This window comes from Mixophyes fleayi, chromosome 7 (genome assembly GCF_038048845.1).
Source record: "Mixophyes fleayi isolate aMixFle1 chromosome 7, aMixFle1.hap1, whole genome shotgun sequence".
NCBI classification, from domain to species: domain Eukaryota; kingdom Metazoa; phylum Chordata; class Amphibia; order Anura; family Limnodynastidae; genus Mixophyes; species Mixophyes fleayi.
In genome coordinates this window covers 12,821,848-12,844,314 of record NC_134408.1, presented here as the reverse complement: position 1 = coordinate 12,844,314, position 22,467 = coordinate 12,821,848, and the positions used below count along the sequence as shown (strand labels likewise).

Below are 22,467 nucleotides of genomic sequence, written 5' to 3'. Positions count from 1 at the left end.
CGTCATACCATTTCATTTGATTTTTAAACCGGACTAAAAATCTTGTTCAACGATGGAACAATGTCGTTCCAATCCTGCAGTGTGTGTGCACTCACAATCAGCAATGTCCATAGATCTTTTCAGCTGATGGTTAAGACAAATGAAGAGCACAGATCTGAAGCTAAATCTTGTGTATACTGCGTACACATGAATCGGCATGCCGATCGGGACTTTATTTTTTTTTTTCAGTCGTTGGTAAAATCGTTAACGATATCACATTGGGGGAAATTTTTTGTAGTGTGTACCCAGCCTTACTCTGATCCACTGCGCCCCCTAATGGCCCTTTAGTTCCAAGACACAGTCTCTGGACCGGTGATAGAGATACCAGTGATGCTGTAGAGTTGGGAATGTTGGCTTGAGAGAACCGCCAGGGCAAACGGCTGTTACTCTGTCCTATCAGTGAACCAAGAAGCGTAGGAAGTGTCTCCCCAGTGTAGCTGAGGACTGAGGTGAACTGTTACCCAGTATAAAAGCTGGGGTGACTGCAACAGTGAAGTGAGTCGCCCTTATCCATGGGCCTGGCCGCACAGCGTCAAAAATAATGATATGACCACCGGGCTTCCAGTTCCACACACTGGACCCAGGTCATGTTCAGTAAACCAAACAACGGCCTCAGGACAGGTAGGTGACCCTGATCACTCTGGATAGCTTTCAAACATTTGTGATAAGTGTAGTTATAATAAACAGGCCAACAAGTGGACACCTTCATGTTGTACATTTAGGGGCTGACGTAGAGTTGGACTCATTTTGCACCTAGAACACAGGAGTACAATGTTCTTCAAAAAAGCGTTTTGCATAGAGTACTGATACTGACACATTAAAATGCATCCAGCTCTGCAAGGGTAGTATATGCGTCTGTTTTACACAGAGAGAAGCGGCTTGACATAGTAATAAATGCTATAGTTATAATACCCAATTGTCAGATAATATACATGAATCTGCTTTTATGCAGAGGACCAACAGCAAACCTCAATAAGATAATAGATTGCAGCAGTCACACTAGTAGCAGTTTAAGGGTTCAACCAATCAAGTGATGACTGATCATCATCAGTGCATATTTTGCACAAAGGGTCAACCACCCACAAGTTATACCCCCCCCCCCCCCCCCCAACACAGGTGCAAATGTGTTTTTGTTGTGGTTTGCATAAGCCTCACTTGCACGAAAATGGAGTTACTGCCTCAGCCAAGCCTCACACATCCCTCCGTCCCCCGTTCTGCCTCAATGTAAGAGGTGCGCTCATATCTACATAGGGGGTGGAAAACATATATATAATTTTCCACCCCTATGTAGATATGAGCGCACAGAGAATATTTTTAATATTATAAACAGTTTGTACAAAGGGTACATAATGTGACCCAAGCTTGCTCTGACCCCTGGTGGACATAGCACAGCATGCGTTATAGAACTATTTCTTTCTGTGCTATCATCCTCTGAGCAACCAAAAGTCTCTTGGTGATCCCAACCCAGCAAGAGGTGAGAAGTTAATGGAGGGTGGGCCAGGTGCCTGCATGTAATGGACGGTGAGAGAGAAAGTAAAGTGTGGAGAAGGCTGTATCAATTGCACTCAGGGGGGCTACAAGGTGGACAGCTCACCACTTATCACTCCTTGGGAACAGAGGATGGCTCTTGAAATACATTAAGAACAACACATAAATGTTGCACATATATATATATATATATTAGATTAGTTCTGCCCCCAATAGCCACCTCAGTTTTGTTCTCTGCTACTAAGGGGGCCTGTTCTACACACACATATATATATATATATATATATATACACACACACACATCGGTGGTGATGTCCCTCTCCTGTGTCCTTTATATTCACATGAATAAGGCGACCCACAGAGAGGGACATCAGCACCAGCACTGTCTGCCTGACACAGACCCTCCTTAGTAGCAGAGATCAGACCAGCACTGTCTGCCTGACACAGACCCTCCTTAGTAGCAGAGATCAGACCAGCACCATCTGCCTGACACAGACCCTCCTTAGTAGCAGAGATCAGACCAGCACTGACTGATGGGGTCTGTGGATCACGGAACCTTTGCACCCTGTTATTTGGGACTCTTAGTTTATCACAAGAGGATTGGGTGCAAGTTACTCTATGACAAAAATGATTACTAGAAGAATGAGAGCCCAATTCTACAACAGTCTTTGGTTAGTCCTTATGTTCACAATACTTAATATAAAAAAAGAAAACCACCTATTCTCTTTGAAGAAATACATTATAGCAACATTCAGTTATTTATTTGTCATATTAAAGTATATTGTGATATATAGCAAAGAATATTCTAATTACAGCATTTACTTTCTTATTTTGACACAGGTATTTACATACACACCAAACGCAGCATGCAGGGGCTCGGTGAAGGTGGCAGTGAAGGTGTGTAAGTGTCTGATGGGGTCACACAGCTGATAGAAGGACAGACGTCCGGCCTCATAGTCCAGATATATCCCCACTGTCTGCACAGGAGATCCTGGATTTCTGTCGTCTATCTTTTTATGTATATTGTTATGAATTGTTCCAAGGTGTCTGACACAGTACAGACCCCACGACTTATTATTCCTACCGATGTAGGATTCATTACCCAGTATCTTTCTTTCTATACTGTGACCGGCCACCCCTATCATCCATCTCTCTGCTTTACTCACATCCACTTCCCAGTAATGTTTCCCAGATGAGAAACTAGGAGTGCTTAAAACCTGACGACATTTAAACCTCTCTGGTTTATCTGGTCGCATCTGATTGACATCAGTAGAAGTAGCAGCTCTGCGATCCATTGATATAATAATGTAATTGGAAGCTGTTTTTATATCCAGTAATATGTCTGATTTCTCCATCACTGAGAACGGTCTCTTTATCTTTAGATCAATCAGACTATCTGTAAAGTGTGAAAGTCCCCTGTGTAACATCTGTGAGGGTATTCCCTCATTCAGACATCCTATGTCTCTTACATCATTGATGACATCACAGCTCCTGGGACCGATGACAGCAGCCATGACATAGCTCAACTGACGGAAGATATCAGTGGTCCAGTCTTCAAAGACATCTGGTTCTTCAGTCACAATTATTGGTTCTGTGATTTTACAAAACTCCTCAATTATAATAAGCTTCCTGGACAGCTCATCCTTCTGTATTTCCAGCTGTGAGATCAGATCAGAGACTGAGAGTAAAATCTTCTCTTCCTGTCTGGAGATCTCACTCAGGACTCCTCTCTCCAGAGCGTCTAACTTCTCCCTGATGTCTCTAAACAGACCAGTGACTCTCTCAGAGAGACCAGTGGCTTTTTCCTTCTCCTCTCTCCTGTGATCCTTCAGAGAATGGATTCTTCTCTCAGTTTCCTCTATCCCAGACTTCAGGTCTTTATTAAAAACCTCCACTTCGTGACCCGGGTATTCTCCAGTCTTCCAGCATGACATACAGATAATATCTGATCTCTCGGAGTGATAATATTTCATAAGCTCCTCCTGTATGGAGTAATTACTGTCCTCAAAGGAAACAGTGGGATCAGATAAAACGCGTTCAGAAATTTCACAGAATTCACGCAAGTGAATATCACAAACAGAAAATTCACACAGCAGACATGTTTTAGTAGCCAGTGTACGAGAGTCACAGACTTGACAGAAGGTCTTGTACTTTGGTTGAGTAGACGGAGAAGACTGCACGTTGTTACTCGGGTGGCTGTTATTTTCCTGTGCAAGACGCAGGCAAAGGGAGCACTTCAGATCGTCTACCAGGTCGTCTGCATACTGCAGTTCAGGACGCTCCCGATACTCTTCTCTGCATTCAGGACAGGAATAAACTCCAGACTCCTCCTGTGCGTCCAGCGCAAGCACAATACAGAGCCGGCAGAAGTTGTGTCCACATCTCATCGATACAGGTTCTGTACAATCATTCTGGCAGATGGAGCAGCTCAGCTCGGCTCCCAGGTCTGCAGACGTCATTCTAGAAAACCGGAAGACATGAAAAAGATAAAGATTATGACAAAGATCAGTGCACAGAGTGGGGTCGCATCCACAAAGATACTGTATATAATGACGTTATGTTTGTAAGTGTCTATCTGGGGAGAATAGACAAGTCATATTAACATTTCTATAAATAGTAGGTCTGACATCCTATCTCATAATCTGTAAAGTTCACACGTTTCCTAACGAACGCAGAAATGTCATCCTGTCAGTGATCATTAGCAAACTTGTAAAATATAAGAAACAATGTACCTGGGATTTCTGACACTTGTATGAAAGCATGTGGTCTACAGCCTCTGTTACACAGGGGCCTATTTAATAATCATTTGTAATAATTTTTGGCCTGTAAACTCCCACAAGACTACATATCTACTACAAATTTATGATTGCTGCATGACAGCAGATATTTGTTGCTTTGCATTTTTTTCCCTAAATACATAGCATAACTATACCTCTCCTCTCCTGATCTCTCTCCCTCCCTCCTCTCTAGGGTGTCCGCCTGCCTCTCTGCCATCTCCTCCTGGATGTCCTCTCGATTCCTCAAACTTAACCTTGCCAAAACTGAGCTCATAGTTTTTCCTCCCTCTCATACCCCATCCCCTTCTGACCTCTCCATCACTGTCGACAACACCTCTATCTCCCCTGTCCCCCAACTTCGCTGCCTTGGTGTCATCCTCGACTCCTCTCTCCCCTTTGGCCCCCACATCCTCTCTCTTGCTAAATCCTGCCGCTTCCAGCTGCGCAACATCGCTTGCATCCGGCCCTTCCTCTCCCATGATGCCACCAAATGCCTTATCCACTCTCTGATCATCTCCCGCCTGCACTACTGCAACCTCCTCCTCACTGGCCTCCCCCACTCTCATCTCGATCCCCTTCGATCCGTCCTTAACGCTGCCGCTAGGCTTTTTTTCCTCTCTCGCCGCTCCTCTTTTGTCTCCCCCCTCTACCTAGCCCTTCACTGGCTCCCATTCCCCTTCAGAATCCTCTTTAAGCTCCTCACACTCACCTACAAGGCCCTCGCCAACTCCACTGCGCCCTACATCTCCACCCTCCTCTCTATTCATGCTCCATCCCGCCCTCTCCGTTCTGCCTCTGACCGTCGCCTCTCTTCCCCCCTTATAACCTCCTCCCACGCGCGTATCCAAGACTTCGCCCGCGCTGCCCCCCTCCACTGGAACAAGCTCCCTCCCTCCATCAGAACTTCCCCTAATCTGTCCAGCTTCAAACGGGCCCTAAAAACCCACCTTTTTCTTAAAGCCTTTCTGTCTCCCACTTAACTTCCTACCTTATCTTCTGCCTCTATCCCCCTACTCTCCCTCACTCCCCTGCGTCTCTCTGTCTGTCCACCCCTCCCCTTAGATTGTACGCTCCTCTGAGCAGGGCCATCTCTCCTCCTGTTTCCACCACTTCTAACTCTGCTCTCCAGCTACTTAGCCCTCCTTCTCAAAGGTCCTCCACCCCACGTCCACTTTCGCTCCCTCCTCCCCCCTGGGGGTCTCCCTGTCTTCCGCGCCCCCCTTCTTGGGCCCCGTCGTTTTCGGATCCTCCCTCCCCCTTCCCCGCCCTCTCTAGCTGTGCATTGAGCGTACTGAGTTGCTGTGTTTACTGTACTGTGCTGTCTCCCATTGTATTGTGATTTTGTTTGTCTCTGTACGGCGCTGCAGATGCCTTGTAGCGCCTTATAAATAAATATTAATAATAATAATAGCAGTCCCCATAGATGTATATGGGGACTGCTATGTACCGCAATTTAAGAATGAATAAAAAATATATTTTTACACCGACATTAATGTACACCAGCTCAGGCGTATTGTTTGTTGTTGCTACTTTTCAGCTCTGCTCCGAAGAGCAGAGCTTTACTACACACATTATGTCTCACACGCTGCCTCCCCATTATATCACACGCACACACACACACCCTGCCTCCCCATTATATCACACACACGGTGCCTCCCCATTATATCACACACACGCTGCCTCCCCATTATATCACACACACGCTGCCTCCCCATTATATCACACACACGCTGCCTCCCCATTATATCACACACACGCTGCCTCCCCATTATATCACACACACACACCCTGCCTCCCCATTATATCACACGCAGCCTCCCCATTATATCACACACACGGTGCCTCCCCATTATATCACACACACGCTGCCACCCCATTATATCACACACACCCTGCCTCCCCATTATATCACACACACCCTGCCTCCCCATTATATCACACGCAGCCTCCCCATTATATCACACACACGGTGCCTCCCCATTATATCACACACACCCTGCCTCCCCATTATATCACACGCAGCCTCCCCATTATATATCACACACACGCAGCCTCCCCATTATATATCACACACACGCAGCCTCCCCATTATATATCACACACACGCAGCCTCCCCATTATATCACACACACGCAGCCTCCCCATTATATCACACACACGCAGCCTCCCCATTATATCACACACACGCAGCCTCCCCATTATATCACACACACGCAGCCTCCCCATTATATCACACGCAGCCTCCCCATTATATCACACGCAGCCTCCCCATTATATCACACACGCAGCCTCCCCATTATATCACACGCAGCCTCCCCATTATATCACACGCACGCTGCCTCCCCATTATATCACACACACACCCTGCCTCCCCATTATATCACACACACCCTGCCTCCCCATTATATCACACACACCCTGCCTCCCCATTATATCACACACACCCTGCCTCCCCATTATATCACACACACGCTGCCTCCCCATTATATCACACGCACGCAGCCTCCCCATTATATCACACGCACGCAGCCTCCCCATTATATCACACACACACCCTGCCTCCCCATTATATCACACACACCCTGCCTCCCCATTATATCACACACACCCTGCCTCCCCATTATATCACACGCAGCCTCCCCATTATATCACACACACGCAGCCTCCCCATTATATCACACACAGCCTCCCCATTATATCACACGCACGCTGCCTCCCCATTATATCACACACAGCCTCCCCATTATATCACACGCAGCCTCCCCATTATATATCACACACACGTCCCCCAGCAACATACTGTATCACACACAAGCTGCATATATATATATATATATCACACACAGACACTATACCTGGTTACACGGTCGGTGAGAGGCGATATCAGCCCGGACAGGGTCCGTCTCGCTGTCAGTCCAGAAGAGAAGTCAGGAGAGCGGCGGGACCGGGGTTTAAATATCCCGGGTTTGTATTCCCAGCATCCACCGCGTCCACGTGTGCACGATCACATGATCACACACCTGTGCTCAACGGCCCGCACGCGCCGATGTCTGTATGATTCAAGCGCGCGCATACTACGTGCCCGACGGCTGACCGCGCTGTGTGAGACCTACGCTACTGCTCAATGTTTGCGCATGCGCCGGCCCTTGCACTACAGTATAAAAGCCTCCCCCCCCTGTGGTGATCTGATCTCTGTGCTGGAGAAGTCTGGATGAAGAGAGTTAGATACATATAATGTATTCCAATCATTGGACATCTAGAGAATGCAGATTATTTTTCTTATGATCAGTGTAGGAATAAATTAGTTACATCATTGTTTGCTACAGCTATTTTCCAATGGGGCAGATTCATTTAAGCGCAAGGTGCCGCAGAGCAGCCTCTCCATGCTCCTCGCCCTGTATGTTACACATTTGGAAAACAGAAACAATGTAGGGGGCACAGTGATGGAGGGAGTCATAGTATGGCATATTGGTTGTCATAGTGCTGTTAGTGGGAGGCATAGTAATGTGACTATGTTATAGTGCAATAATAGTGCTATATCTGGTGAGATATAAACAGACATGTATAATGATATAGCACTATTACCTTCATTCACATCGCTGGAGATCATCTTCCTATTCAAATTCCAGTCATTGTTGGATCTGTGTGATATGGATCTCGCTATAGTCATTCGGATCAGTTCAAGTTTTACCTATTGCCTTGTACAGATTTTATTATGGGCAAACTATCGAGTCCGTTGATTAACCCCAAGGCTGAGATATTATCTACACTAATAATACTGCATCTACACGTGTTGTATCTGTTGAGTGGAGGAGAAGTCCCTCAAAAGGAACTCATACCCAAACTAAGGGGTCTGCCAATGGAGGACAAAGTGGGTCCTGTATTAGATTGGTTACTCCTTTGGACTGTGCTACAACATCTAACAGCCGACATTGTTACACAAGTGCTGAAAGTGATTGTTCCATCTAGCATAGGGGTCCTGATAATTGAGATTTGTAGTGGTCAGCAGGTATCATGTTAGGTAGAGATTTGTAGTGGTCAGCAGGTATCATGTTAGGTAGAGATGTGTAGTGGTCAGCGGGGTATCATGTTAGGTAGAGATGTGTAGTGGTCAGCGGGTATCATGTTTAGGTAGAGATGTGTAGTGGTCAGCGGGTATCAAGTTAGGTAGAGATTTGTAGTGGTCAGCAGGTATCATGCTAGGTAGAGACGTGTAGTGGTCAGCAGGTATCATGCTAGATAGAGATTTGTAGTGGTCAGCGAGGTATCATGTTAGGTAGAGATGTGTAGTGGTCAGCAGGTATCATGTTAGGTAGAGATGTGTAGTGGTCAGCGGGGTATCATGTTAGGTAGAGATGTGTAGTGGTCAGCAGGTATCATGTTAGGTAGAGATGTGTAGTGGTCAGCGGGGTATCATGTTAGGTAGAGATGTGTAGTGGTCAGCGGGGTATCATGTTAGATAGAGATGTGTAGTGGTCAGCAGGTATCATGTTAGGTAGAGATGTGTAGTGGTCAGCGGGGTATCATGTTAGGTAGAGATGTGTAGTGGTCAGCGAGGTATCATGTTAGGTAGAGATGTGTAGTGGTCAGCAGGTATCATGTTAGGTAGAGACATGTAGTGGTCAGCAGGTATCATGTTAGGTAGAGACATGTAGTGGTCAGCAGGTATCATGTTAGGTAGAGATGTGTAGTGGTCAGCAGGTATCATGTTAGGTAGAGACATGTAGTGGTCAGCAGGTATCATGTTAGGTAGAGATGTGTAGTGGTCAGCAGGTATCATGTTAGGTAGAGATTTGTAGTGGTTAGCGAGGTATCATGTTAGGTAGAGATTTGTAGTGGTCAGCGGGTATCAAGTTAGGTAGAGATTTGTAGTGGTCAGCAGGTATCATGTTAGGTAGAGATTTGTAGTGGTCAGCAGGTATCATGTTAGGTAGAGATTTGTAGTGGTCAGCGAGGTATCATGTTAGGTAGAGATGTGTAGTGGTCAGCAGGTATCATGCTAGGTAGAGACGTGTAGTGGTCAGCAGGTATCATGCTAGATAGAGATTTGTAGTGGTCAGCGAGGTATCATGTTAGGTAGAGATGTGTAGTGGTCAGCAGGTATCATGTTAGGTAGAGACATGTAGTGGTCAGCAGGTATCATGTTAGGTAGAGATGTGTAGTGGTCAGCAGGTATCATGTTAGGTAGAGATTTGTAGTGGTCAGCAGGGTATCATGTTAGGTAGAGATTTGTAGTGGTCAGCGTGGTATCATGTTAGATAGAGATTTGTAGTGGTCAGCAAATATCATGCTAGGTAGAACCAGTCCTGACCAGAGCAACACTTTTGTGACATCCCACCTCAGGATGCCTATAATCCCCCAAAAGTATCCTGGAAAGGAAGACAACCCCACCAAAAATCTAAAGCCAATACAACACGCCTAGCCACGATGGAGGTTATTGCCCACCTTGCAGAAAATTTGGAGATGTAGACTTCAGGTAGGGAAAGAGACGGGGTTGCTGAGGAGCCCGACAAAAATCTACATAATCAAGATGGAGGCTACTTGTAGAGGAAATTGTTATTATTATTTATAAAGTGCCAACATATTATATAGTGCTGTACATCGAGAGGACAATGACTATATAATAACTATATACAAGACCTGAAACAGAAGGTAGAGATGGTGCTGCCCAAAATGAGCTTACAATCTAACAGATGTGGGAGGACTTCATACATAATGTGGTGGGCAAAGTGGGTGTGGATAGTATAAGGCAGAAGTGTTATCAGTCATGAATAATAATTAAGAGATGGTCACTGACCCCCGTGAACTGGTCTTGGATCTGGATTAGCTTCGTGTTTCGGTTTTGGCAAAACCACCCTCGTGTGTTTTGGTTTTGGATTTTTTTTTAGAAAAAAATCCTAAAATCACATAATTTTGCTCTTTTTTTGTTCCTACATTATTATTAACCTCAATAACACTAATTTCAAGTCATTTGCAGTCAATCTTGACCACCTCACAGATCACAATATTATTTTCATACACTTTCGGACAAATACTGCAGCGACCTGGCTGGATGGTAAGCGACAGAGCAATGACACAAACACACGACAGTTCCTAGCACATCTAGGACACATTGGCACACAGCAGTGGCAGAAAAGAAAAATGGGGGTTCGCTCTCCCTCTCACCCTCCGTGATTTTGAATTTTTAATAGGAATTCAAAACTCGCGAGATCCGACGACGTCACAATGACGTTTTGCCTCGTTTTTAATACCGAGGGCACGCAACAGTTGGCTCGGTACTCTGGTCCCCTAAGTTCGGGTGTGTTCGGTTCTCGGGGAACCGAGCCAAAGCATCTCTAATAATAATGCAGTCTTTGGAGACTGGCATTACGGTGCAGCCACCGGTGGTGTAATAGGAATGAGAAGAGACAGCGGAAGGTGGATACATAAAACATGAATCAGTGACTATAGTCATCTATCTTTTACTTTTCATGCTTTCATTTTTTTTTCCCCAGCTGAACATCATGAAGAGGCGGAGGGAAGGATCCCCCTTGACTTTAATTGTGGAAAAAATAATTCAAAAACAAAAATTTAAAAAATATTTAAATTAAATTGAAAAAAGTCGTTTAATTTTTTTTTCCCTTCATTATAATTTTTTTTTCAAAAAAATAAAAACAACATTTATGTTGTTTTTATATCCAAAATTATATTGGTCAAAAATTGTGTGTTCATGAAATGCAAATGAGTAATAATGAGACGTGTGATGGTAAAGGATGTGATGAAGGGGTAATTTTTAACATTGAATAGTGCAGGTGAAAATAGGTAATTCAGTGAAATGTTAATTGTCAGGATGGAGCCGTGTAAGACCAGTAATTAAGGAAACATCCGTATGTGCATTCTGATGCGAATTCACTGTAAATACACATGTAGTAAAAATAGTGAAATCACTCCCCAAAAAACCTGCATGTCTATCTGTGCTTATGCTGGAACTAAATAACATTACTTAATTCTGTACTCACATCACAACGTACCTTAAGAATTGTGTGGATGTGAATACGTGTAGAACTACACAACAGTTGCATGCTCTTATACAACACGTGGAATAAGCACATTTTGCATTCTGATTTGAGTCACACTCCGATGTGCAAGTAGAACAGAGATTTATTCTAATCTTGCTACATCTGCCCTGTTCATTCCCCATAGCCAGGCCCCCTTGCTGTTAATTATGTCCTGTCATAAAAGGGATTGTTTGTATCTTAAGAGGTCTGGAATCCACTCCAGGATGTGGAGATAAGAGACGTTTGTCACCTACGTGTATGGTCCAGCTCCCCCCAGATGCAAGGAGAACTAAGGTCTCTTTGAAGTCACCAAAAGGCTGCCAGCTGTAATGTACAGTAGGCTTTTATAAGAACCCATATATGTCAAAAGAAACTTTTATAAAAGTTCTGGGAAGGTCTCTATACATATTTAGAAAATAGAGAAAGACATAGGAATAATTATTATCATTATTGTAGATTTGCCACAATGCTCCACAGCGCCGTACAGTAGGGAAAACCGTACATACAGAAAACAAGGACATACAAGGCAGACAATATAAATGTAGACATGAAAACAAAGGGTATGAAGGACCCTGCTCATTAGAGAGCTTACATTCTAAGTGGAAGAGGGCACAGCTGAAACAAGAGGAGCAAACGTGGCTCAGAGTGGAGATTGGGACGGCTGTGAGGGTGCATTAGTGTGAATAGTGTTATCGAGGATAAGGTCATCTTTAAGAATGGGAGAGAGTCTGGTGGAGTCCTGTGTGACACCAAGGCAGCGTGCTTGGGAGACTGAGTAAATTGTGGTATTATTGACAGCGAGGGAGATTTGAGGGCAGGTGGTGACTCTGGCAGGAGGGGAAAATAATAAGTTTTGTTTTGGACATGTTGAGCTTTAGGTAGCGTTGGGACATCCATGTGGAGATAGCAGAAAGACAGTTTGTTACACGAGATAGTACAGGAGAGCGGTCAGGGGAAGAAATATACACTATAAGGACAAAAGTATTTGGCCACACCTGTTAATTATTGAATTAAGGTGTTTCAATCAGACCTGTTACCAGAGGCGTATAAAATCAAGGACCTAGCCATGCAGTCTCTATTCGCAAACATTTGTGATACAAAATGGGTCATTCTGAAGAGCTCAGTGACTTCAAGCGTGGTACGGTGATAGGATGCCACTTTTACAATAAGACGGTTCGTGGAATTTCATCCTTGCTGGATAGTCCACGGACGGTCAACTGTAAATTATATTATTAGAAAGTGGAAGTGTTTAGGAAAAACAGCAACTTAGCCGTGAAGCAGAAGACCACGTAAAATCACAGTGCGGGGTCTACAACTGTTAAGGCGCATGGTTGGTAAAAGTCGCCAACGCACTGCTGATTCCATAGCTGAAAAGTCCCAAACTTCCACTGGCATTAATGTAAGCAGAAAAACTGTGCGGAGGGAGCTTAATGGAATGGGTTTCCATGGCCGAGCAGCTGCATGCAAGTCTCACATCACCAACACCAATGCCAAGCGTCAGATGGAGTGGTGTAAAGCACACCGACACTGGACTGTGGAAACGTGTTCTGTGAATTGACGAATCACGCTTCTCTGTTTGGCAGTCAAATGGGCGAGTCTGGGTATGGCGGATGCCGGGAGAACGTTACCTGCCTGACTGCATCATGCCAACTGTGAAGTTTTGTGGAGGAGTGATAATGGTATGGGGCTGTTTTTCAGGGTTTGGCCTAGGTCCCTTATCTTCAGTGAAGGGCAATCTTAATGATTCAGCATACAAAGTCATTTTAGACAATGCTATGCTTTGTGGCAACAGTTTGGGGAAGGCCTATTTCTATTCCAACATGACTGCCCCAGTGCACAAAGCAAGGACTACAAAGACAAGCCCGCACAGAGCCCTGACCTCAGCCCCTTCGAACACCTTTAAGATGAAGTGGAATGGAGATTGCGAGCCAGGCCTTCTCGTCCAACATCAGTGCCTGACCTCATAAATGCTCTAGAGAATGAATGAGCACAAATTCCCACAGAAACACTCTAACATCTTGTGGAAAGCCTTCCAAGAAGAGTGCAAGCTGTTAGTGTTGCAAAAGGAGGACAACTCCATATTAAAGTATATATATTTGAATAAAATGTCATTACAGTCCCTGTTGGTGTAATGGTCAAGCGTCTGAATACTTTTGTCCAGATAGCGTAGATTTGAGGGTCATCAGCGTAGAGGTGGTATTGTAGGACGAATGAGCGAATTAGTGACCCAAGAATGGTGTACAATGAAAAAAGTAAAGGGCCAAAAACAGAACCTTGTGGGACCACAACAGATAGTGGGATAGTAAGAAAGTATTGTTCCAACCAATGTACTTTTTAATTGAAATTTATTATTGCCCGATTTCATATGGAAATGTGTGTGAAGGTATGACATTAGGGCATTAGTACCTCTTGCAATAGCAACTGCTGTGACCGGGCAGCCTGCAGAGATCCCCAAAGGAGGCACAGGGATGGCAACAACAATGACATTTAAACTATGTGGGTCCAGCAGATCTTTAAAACTACCCTGTCTTTGGCGTGGTGGCACTCCTCGCTACCACCTTGCAATTTTCCACTGTCTTCACATTTATTTTATTGTTTTGTAATTATTATAATATGGTTATGTGTGAGGTGAGGCACAGAGCTGATCTAAAGAGCAGCCATCTCTAACTGCTGCCCGCATGCCAATAGAGGTCAACTGCAGTTGGATGGAGGGCAGAGCCGCTAAGGAGCCCATCAATAAGTGTTGGCCGTCATGAAAATGGAGGTAGTGAAAACTGCAAAGGAGGCCTCTCCTGAGTGGAGCCAATGGCTCTGGCTCAGTGGCCCAAGGCTGGTGGAAGAGTTAAATGATGAGCTAAAATGCCACTCATGCCTGACCAGCCCCTGAGCTGCCAAGGTCCATGGGAGGTCATTATCCCATTATGGACTATCCACCCAAGAACCCAGAGGGTGGAAAAGGAGGCAACAAGTTCTTGATACTGCCATAGTTCCCTCTGTGTTGGGTGGTGCAGGTGCATTCTCTATGGTACCGACCTCTGCAGATCCTCTTACTACCCAGGCTTAGCTCAGTCCTCTAATCTCAGGATCCTTGGGGTCGTTACACAACACCCCTGAGCATGAAGGTTTTGTAACAAGAAAGTTAGGTGTGGAGGTGACAGACATGGTAGCACAGTACAATTACAGTTGACAGCATTGTGGCCAGACCATCTTGGCTGTATAAATCACAGTTGTTGTACATCAAGTAATTTGTCCCCAGAGCTAACACTCTTGCTGATTTGGATTGTCATTTTGCCTTTCACTCTCCATACATTATGCTTCCAGAGTGACTTCACTTTCCCTGCCCTCACCTCACTTCAGGATATGTGCATATGTAAAATAATGTAGCTACATAAAAGAGTCTGTTGCAGGTTTTTAGCAACAAATTGTTTGCTTGGGTCCGAGAGCAAGCATCTGGAAACCCCCCTGTAGAAATCTTGCATTTGTCCGTTGGTGGTTACATTCACCCACATTACATGGAGAATAAAGCACAGAGATTTGTGCTACAGAAATGGGGTATCCATTAACCAGCTGCCCCAGAGTGTGTATTCAATGAGGATGAGGCCCATGACATGAGTGAGTAAGCAGTTAACTAGTGGATCATCTACTTCTCAACATGCTGAGATAACAAATGTACCTCTTAATCCTAAATTGTTAAATATGACATATATTACTGATGAAATGGGCATACAAATTAATGATTTTTACTTAGATGTAGACCTAAGCCTAGATGAAGTAACTCAGGCCCTAACCTTTAATGCCAACAGGCATGTATGGTACAAGTTACATGTGGAAGAAACAGCACTACAGCTATGATCTTATTATGCTGTATAGAATCCTTATCCCCCTCCCCCCATGACCGAAGCCCTGATAGTTTCGACCTTCAGATCAGGAATGTATCCAACCAGCCTCAAGTTTTATGGTCCTATTTCAGTCTAAATGTACACACCAAAACTTAGCTAAATTGTTATCCATCCACATACTTAAAGTCATTTATCATTTGATACACAAGGACCCAGCCGGGACATGATTAATCAGATTCTCGGTTGGTCACCTTTCTGGACGCAACTAAGGTTTGGGTATTGGACCAACTGGATTAAAATATCCACATCTCCAAGGGCCAGTGTTAGAACAGGGGATGAAATATCCACCAAGCAAGGATGCCCCCCTATCACCTATTCACCATTGTACTGTTAGCACAAACAGTGGGTAACAATCTTACCTTCTCCTTGAAGACCCATTATTGTATTTCTATCGCACAGATTATTGGGAATGCCCTTATTCCTATAAAGCTATAGATTCCTCTTAATAAACAGGTTGTGGGGTGCTACCAAAAACATATATAAATACACTGAAAAGAGAAATATATAAGTTTGGTGGCACCCCACAACCTGTTTATTAATTTCTCCTTTCAGTGTAGTAATGGGTCTTCATACAGGAGGTGTGGAGGAAAAAAGTATCTGTATGCCGATGACATGGTAGTATATCTTGTGACCCACAAAGAATATGGCTACCAAATGTGTATGCTACAGTATAGCATTCTGAAATATATAATTATTTTCAGAGCTAATAAATCCAAAATATACACACATATATATATATATATATATATATATATATATATATATATATATTTATTTACACATATACATACATATATACACACATATACATATATACACACACATACATATATACACACACACAGTTTCTCAAATCCACATCCCATAGAACATAAAAATATGAGAAACTCTAGTGTATGCACTTCAAAAATTTTTATTTAAACACGGAATCCATCAGAAAAATTGAGAATTATACTCACCGTTAATTTCCTTTCCTGAAATACTCCATGGCAGCCCTTACAATGGGTTATTCCCCGATCAGCTAGTGTAGACAGGAAGAAATTTGTCCCACCTGGCCCCTATATAAGGCAGCTCCTACTCTTCCTCAGTGTCTTTTGTAACTTCCCAAGCCGTCCTATACATAACTATAGAACAAAGGTGGGGAAATATAGGGCTGCCATGGAGTATTTCAAGGAAAGGAAATTAACGGTGAGTATAATTCTCAATTTTCCTTTCCCTACTCCATGGCAGCCCTTACAATGGGATATACCAAAGCAGTAGAAACATTGGGAGGGCAATAAAACCAACACCTTAATAAAGTCAAACAGAAAATTTATTCACAGTGCTTGTTGGAGAATCTTTCTCCAAAACTGTGTTTCTTTAGAGACTGAAACGTCAAGAAGATAATGGCTAGAAAAAGTGGGCACAGACGACCATCCGACTGCCCTCACAGATGTCAGTTGCCGATGCATGTGTTCTATGTGCCCAGGAGGTTGTTACCACCCTAGTTGAATGTGCTTTCAGTATTCTAGGTACCTCCTGCCCTTTCCCCCTGTAGGCCTGTGCAATCACTTCTCTGATCCACTTTACCAATGTGGGTTTGGATGGGGCCTGTCCTTTGCGAGGACCTTCCGGGAGCAAATAGTTGCTTTGTCTTCCTCAGATTTTTTGTTCTGATGATGTACGTAGATATAGTCCTCACTAGGTCTAGAGTGTGGAGACGTGTTTCATCACTATTAGCGGGATGAGGACAGAGAGATGGCAGAATCAGCTCCTGATTGATGTGGAATGAAGATACCATCTTGGGTAAACAATCCGGATTCGTCTTCAGAACCACTCTAACTTCATAGATATTCAGAAAGGGTTCTTCACACCATAAAGCATGTATGTCCCCTATTCGACAAGCTGAAGTGATAGCCACCAAAAAGAGTACCTTTAGAGTGAGGCATCTAAGAGATATGTCTTGTAACAGTTCAAACGGATCGGCTGTTAAGGCATCCAAAACAATATTAAGGTCCCAAGGGGCTAAGAATGGTTTCCGTCTTGGGCGTAACCTCTTTAGTGCTTGAAAAAACTGGAAGATAAGACGCCAGCTCGATATCAAGAAGGATGCCAAGGGCCGATACATGTACCTTCAGCATAGCAGGTGCTAGTCCTTTAACAAAACCATCTTTGAGAAATTCTAACACAATGGGCACACTGGCAGACATAGGATCCTTCGCCATGTCTCCTGCCCAGCAGATACATTTTTTCCAGATTCTGTAATAAATCACAGAGATTTTCTTCCTGGCGTGAATTAGAATGTCTATTACTTCATCCGAGACCTCTTTGGATTTTAGTAATTGACTCTCAGTCTCCATGCCATCAAACTCAGGGAGTTTGGATTTGGATGTAAAACTGGACCCTGATGTATGAGGTCTGGCCTGATCAGTAACGGCCATGGAAGTTCCCGCAACATTCTCTGCTACAGTGAACCAGGGACGCCTTGGCCACGCCGGGAGGATCGCTATCACCTCCACTTTCTCTTTCCTTATTTTTCTGAGTATCTGAGGGATGAGTGGAAAGGGAGGAAACACGTATCCCAGTTTGAAGTTCCACTGTATTGATAGGGCATCTATCTCTAGGGCTCTGATGTCTCTGTGACGGGAGTAGAAGAGGGGTACCTTGGTATTGCTTCCTGTGGCCATAAGGTCTATTTCTGGTGTTCCAAATCTACATTGTACCAGCTGAAAGACTTCTTTGTGCAGCTCCCACTCCCCTGGGTGAACTTGGTGTCTGCTCAAGTAATCCGCCACTACGTTGTCTTTGCCTGCTACGTGAAGGGCTGAGAGAGATCTCAGATTCGCCTCTGCCCACACCATCAGAGCGGTTATTCCTGCCAACATTGTTCTGCTCTTGGTACCACCTTGCTTGTTTATGAAGACAACCACAGTCCTGTTGTCGGAGAAGACTCGTAGATGCTTGTCTCGTTGATAGAGCTGAAAGTATTGAACCGCCCGCCAGACTGCTCTCATCTCCAACACGTTCCCCTTAAGAATTCTCTCTTAATCTCGTTAAATGCCCTGCGTGACCATACCTTGCATGTGAGCACCCCAACCTAGTGCACTTGCATCTGTGGTAAGGATATACCAGTCTGGTACCGAAAGGGTCACACCTCGTTTTCTCAGGTCTGGGAGCCACCACCAATGTAAGGACTGCCTGGCTGACCTTGAGAGATTGATTTTGGAGTCTAGGGACCCCACTGTATGATGCCACTGCGCAAAGAGGTTTGCTTGAAGAACTCTCATATGCCACCTCGCCCAGGGAGTATTTCTTTTGTTGAGGAAAACATTCCTAGGAGGCGCAAACATGTTCTCGCTGACACACGAGGTTGGATTTGAATTAGGTGTGGCAACGACAGGATCTTGCCGGCCCTTTATTGAGAGGCACAGACTTTGTCCGTATGTGTATTTATTTGCACTCCTAGAAATACAAGCTGTTGTGATTGTATCAACTGGCTTTTTTTTTCTATATTGACTAACCAACCGTGTTGTTGCAAAAACTGGATCACTTGAGATGTAGTTTCCCAGGCTGTGTCTTCTGATTTTGCCGAAACTAGAATATCGTCCAGATATGGCCACAAGGTCACTCCTCTTTCCCTGAGCGCCGCTATTAGCACTACAAGGACCTTGGTGAATGTTCTTGGAGACGTGGAAAGGCCAAACGGAAGACAAGTGAACTGGAAGTGAGGCCCTAGAATGCAAAACCTTAGGAACTGTTGGTGATGGGATGTGACCGGAATATGGAAATATGCATCTTTTAAGTCTATTGCCGTTCGAAAATCTGTTTCTAGTGCTTTGAGAATTGTGTTGACAGATTCCATCCTGAAATGTTTTGCTCGCACATAGCAGTTGAGATCCCTTAAATCTTGCACTGTCCGGCAGGCACCTGATGGTTTCTGGACAAGGAACAGTCTGGAGTAGAACCCTTTTCTTTCCTGTGCTGACGGTACTTATACAATAGCTCTTGTTCTCCCCAGGCCTCTGAGACTTTCCTCCAATGCCTGCTGTTCTAGGGAAGACAAGGGACTTCTTGACTGAATGAATTTGTTGTCTACAGGGTATATATGGAATTCTATAGCATATCCCTTGGTGACTATCTCCTGGACCCATTTGTCTTGTGTGGTCTGAATCCAAACTTTTGCAAAGCGTGATATCCTGCCACCCACTGGAGTTTGTGGGAACTGGATTCGTAGATAGTCATTGGGGCCTTTGCTGTCCTTGCTTCCCCCTTCTTGGTCTGAAGGGTCGAAAGGACTGTCTTGCCATACTATCCTGTTGTCTAGAATATTGTCTCCCCGTCCTGTAGGTACGGGCTTCCTTAAATTGTTGTTTTGGAGAATAAGAAAAGAAACGTCTCACCTTTCTGTCCTGTGGTAACCGATTAGCTTTGCCACTTGCTAACCTCTGCATAAGGTTGTCCAGTTTTTCGCCAAACAGAAAACTGCCTTCATATGGAAGCGTTGTCAGACGGCTTTTAGATTGGTGATCTGCCGCCCAAGGACGGAGTCAGAGCGCCCTTCTCGCTACTACTGCTGAAGTCATGCTCCTGGAAGAAAACACAATCGTATCCAACGCAGCTTCACACAAGAAATCAATACTTTTTTGCATAATCTCTAGGGATTTGAGAAGAGGGTTAGGGTTAGGGTATTTATCTTATCCTCAATATCCGTATATAGAGTATTGGCCCATAGTCTCAGGGCTCTAGCTACCGAAGCCATGGCTATCCCAGATTTTAGGGTTATGCCTCAGGAGATATGTAATTTCCTGAAGGAAGTCTCCATTTTCCTATCCATAGCATCTTTCAATGGACCTCCATCTTCCCATGGGAGAGTGGTCCTTGAGGATAGGCCAGCTATAGCTGAATCCACTTTAGGCACTGAACACCATTTCAGCATCTTCATCCTGAAAAGGGTACATGCGATTTAGCCTCCCCATGTTAAGATTACTTTTGTCTAGAGCCTGACATTCTTTAGTAATCAAATCTTTAACTACTTTATGCGTATGGAACACTCTAGACTTCACTCGGTGCTCTGCAAACAATGCATCCTGCAGTTTGATTGGCACTGCTGGCTCTTTAATACCTAATGAGTTGTTAATATGCTTCAGTATAATATTTACAGTATAAAAATTAAACATTCTGAGCTCCTCTTTCACCTCAAGCTCACTATCGGAGTCCGAATCCCATTCCTGAGTAGAGCTGAATGTTTCGGAGGACGGCCCTGGCCTTATTTCCTCCATATCTTCCATTGTAGGGACCCTGGCCCTTGCAAGCTCTCTGTTCTGGGGCCTGAAACTTCTGCATCGCTTTAACCATCCATGAAAAGAACTGCATGAGTAGTTCAGGGGGGGGGGGGGGGAGCAGGCTCCTCTACAGTTTCTGGGTGCATGACACGCATAATGGGTTAGTACAATCCTTCGGCAACCTGCTGTGTTGAACTATTGCTGCTCCAGCACTGCTACTACCATCTCCAGTGTACTTCATCGCGACAGCTCCAGTTCTCTCACCGCCACCACTCAGAGCCGCTACTACTACTGTGACTCATCGGCTGTTACGAGTTACCTTCACCACGTCAGTTTACTCTCAGTCTCCTTCTGTACTGAACTATTGCTGCTCTAGTAATTCTATACCATCTCTGATGTACTTCAACGTGACCGCTCCAGTTCTCTAACCGCCACCACTGTGAGCCACAACTTGGTGACTCATTGGCTCTTCTCCCTCAGCTACCCCGGCTTTCCAGTGTGTGCTCAGCATACTCTAGCGCTTTACTCCCGCTGTTCCATTATCTCTACCAATCACCATTAGATACACCATTGTGACAGCCTCTGCTTTTCCTCGTTGTACCACAGGACATCTATTCCCCTTGTGCCTCATTTGTCTCTACCCGTGTTATCTGGCTCCTCCACACCGTTCTGCTGTTCACCCACTCACAGGACCGCGACCTGCAGGTTTGGTGCCGCTAAATCCATATCTCCTTGCGGGGGTTCCTGGTGAAAACCACCTGCCTGTTAGACTCCGCGCCTGTGGGTGGGCTAAGCCATGTCCAGCAGAGCATAGGGATCAATTTCCCATAAGCCAACCGTTAATATGGTGCCTGCTCTTGATATCATCATAGTGAGTCTTAGCATACTTATCACCTGCTTCTTTCCACAGGTGAGTCTGCCAGAGATTCAGCGCTGCTGGCAATGTATAGCACGTGCAGTGTCCTCCGTGCGCTCCTGTGTGCACAACCCCGGGAGTCTCATAAGATTCAATCAAAGAGAACACCCGTGCCCAGCTGAAACTGCCCTGCAGCCAGTCCAGAGGAAAGAGACATAACCTCAGGTAAGCTCTCTCGAATAACATAACAAACACTCACTACACTATCCTGTCCTAACACTGCTGAGACAGGAAGAAAAGACACTGAGGAAGAGTAGGAGCTGCCTTATATAGGGGCCAGGTGGGACAAATTTCTTCCTGTCTACACTAGCTGATCAGGGATTAACCCATTGTAAGGGCTGCCATGGAGTAGGGAAAGGAAAAGATATATATTACCTGAAACTATCAAGCTAAAATCATCAAATTAACATTCTGAACTCCACTCAAAAAGTTCTGCTGACCCCTCTTTTCACCATATCTAACAGGTCCCAGTGTAGCCCCACCAATAGATCAGACCAGCACTGTCTGCCTGACACAGACCCTCCTTAGTAGCAGAGATCAGACCAGCACTGTCTGCCTGACACAGACCCTCCTTAGTAGCAGAGATCAGACCAGCACCGTCTGCCTGACACAGACCCTCCTTAGTAGCAGAGATCAGACCAGCACTGTCTGCCTGACACAGACCCTCCTTAGTAGCAGAGATCAGACCAGCACCGTCTGCCTGACACAGACCCTCCTTAGTAGCAGAGAACAGACCAGCACTGTCTGCCTGACACAGACCCCCCTTAGTAGCAGAGATCAGACCAGCACCGTCTGCCTGACACAGACCCTCCTTAGTAGCAGAGATCAGACCAGCACCGTCTGCCTGACACAGACCCTCCTTAGTAGCAGAGAGCAGACCAGCACTGTCTGCCTGACACAGACCCTCCTTAGTAGCAGAGATCAGACCAGCACTGTCTGCCTGACACAGACCCTCCTTAGTAGCAGAGAACAGACCAGCACTGTCTGCCTGACACAGACTCTCCTTAGTAGCAGAGATCAGACCAGCACCGTCTGCCTGACAGACCCTCC

General features: G+C 45.0%; 1 protein-coding gene across 1 annotated transcript; it reads right to left on the bottom strand.

Annotated features, from left to right (window-relative positions):
* Positions 1-2,191: 2,191 nt before the first annotated feature.
* LOC142098625 (tripartite motif-containing protein 75-like) lies at positions 2,192-7,407 on the bottom strand. The gene is made up of 2 exons (XM_075181459.1): positions 7,160-7,407; positions 2,192-3,987 (listed from the first exon to the last, which is right to left on the bottom strand). The coding sequence occupies exon 2, from the start codon at positions 3,984-3,986 to the stop codon at positions 2,346-2,348; it is 1,641 nt and encodes a 546-aa protein (XP_075037560.1). The 5' UTR covers position 3,987; positions 7,160-7,407; the 3' UTR covers positions 2,192-2,345.
* Between the last annotated feature and the right edge of the window lie 15,060 nt (positions 7,408-22,467).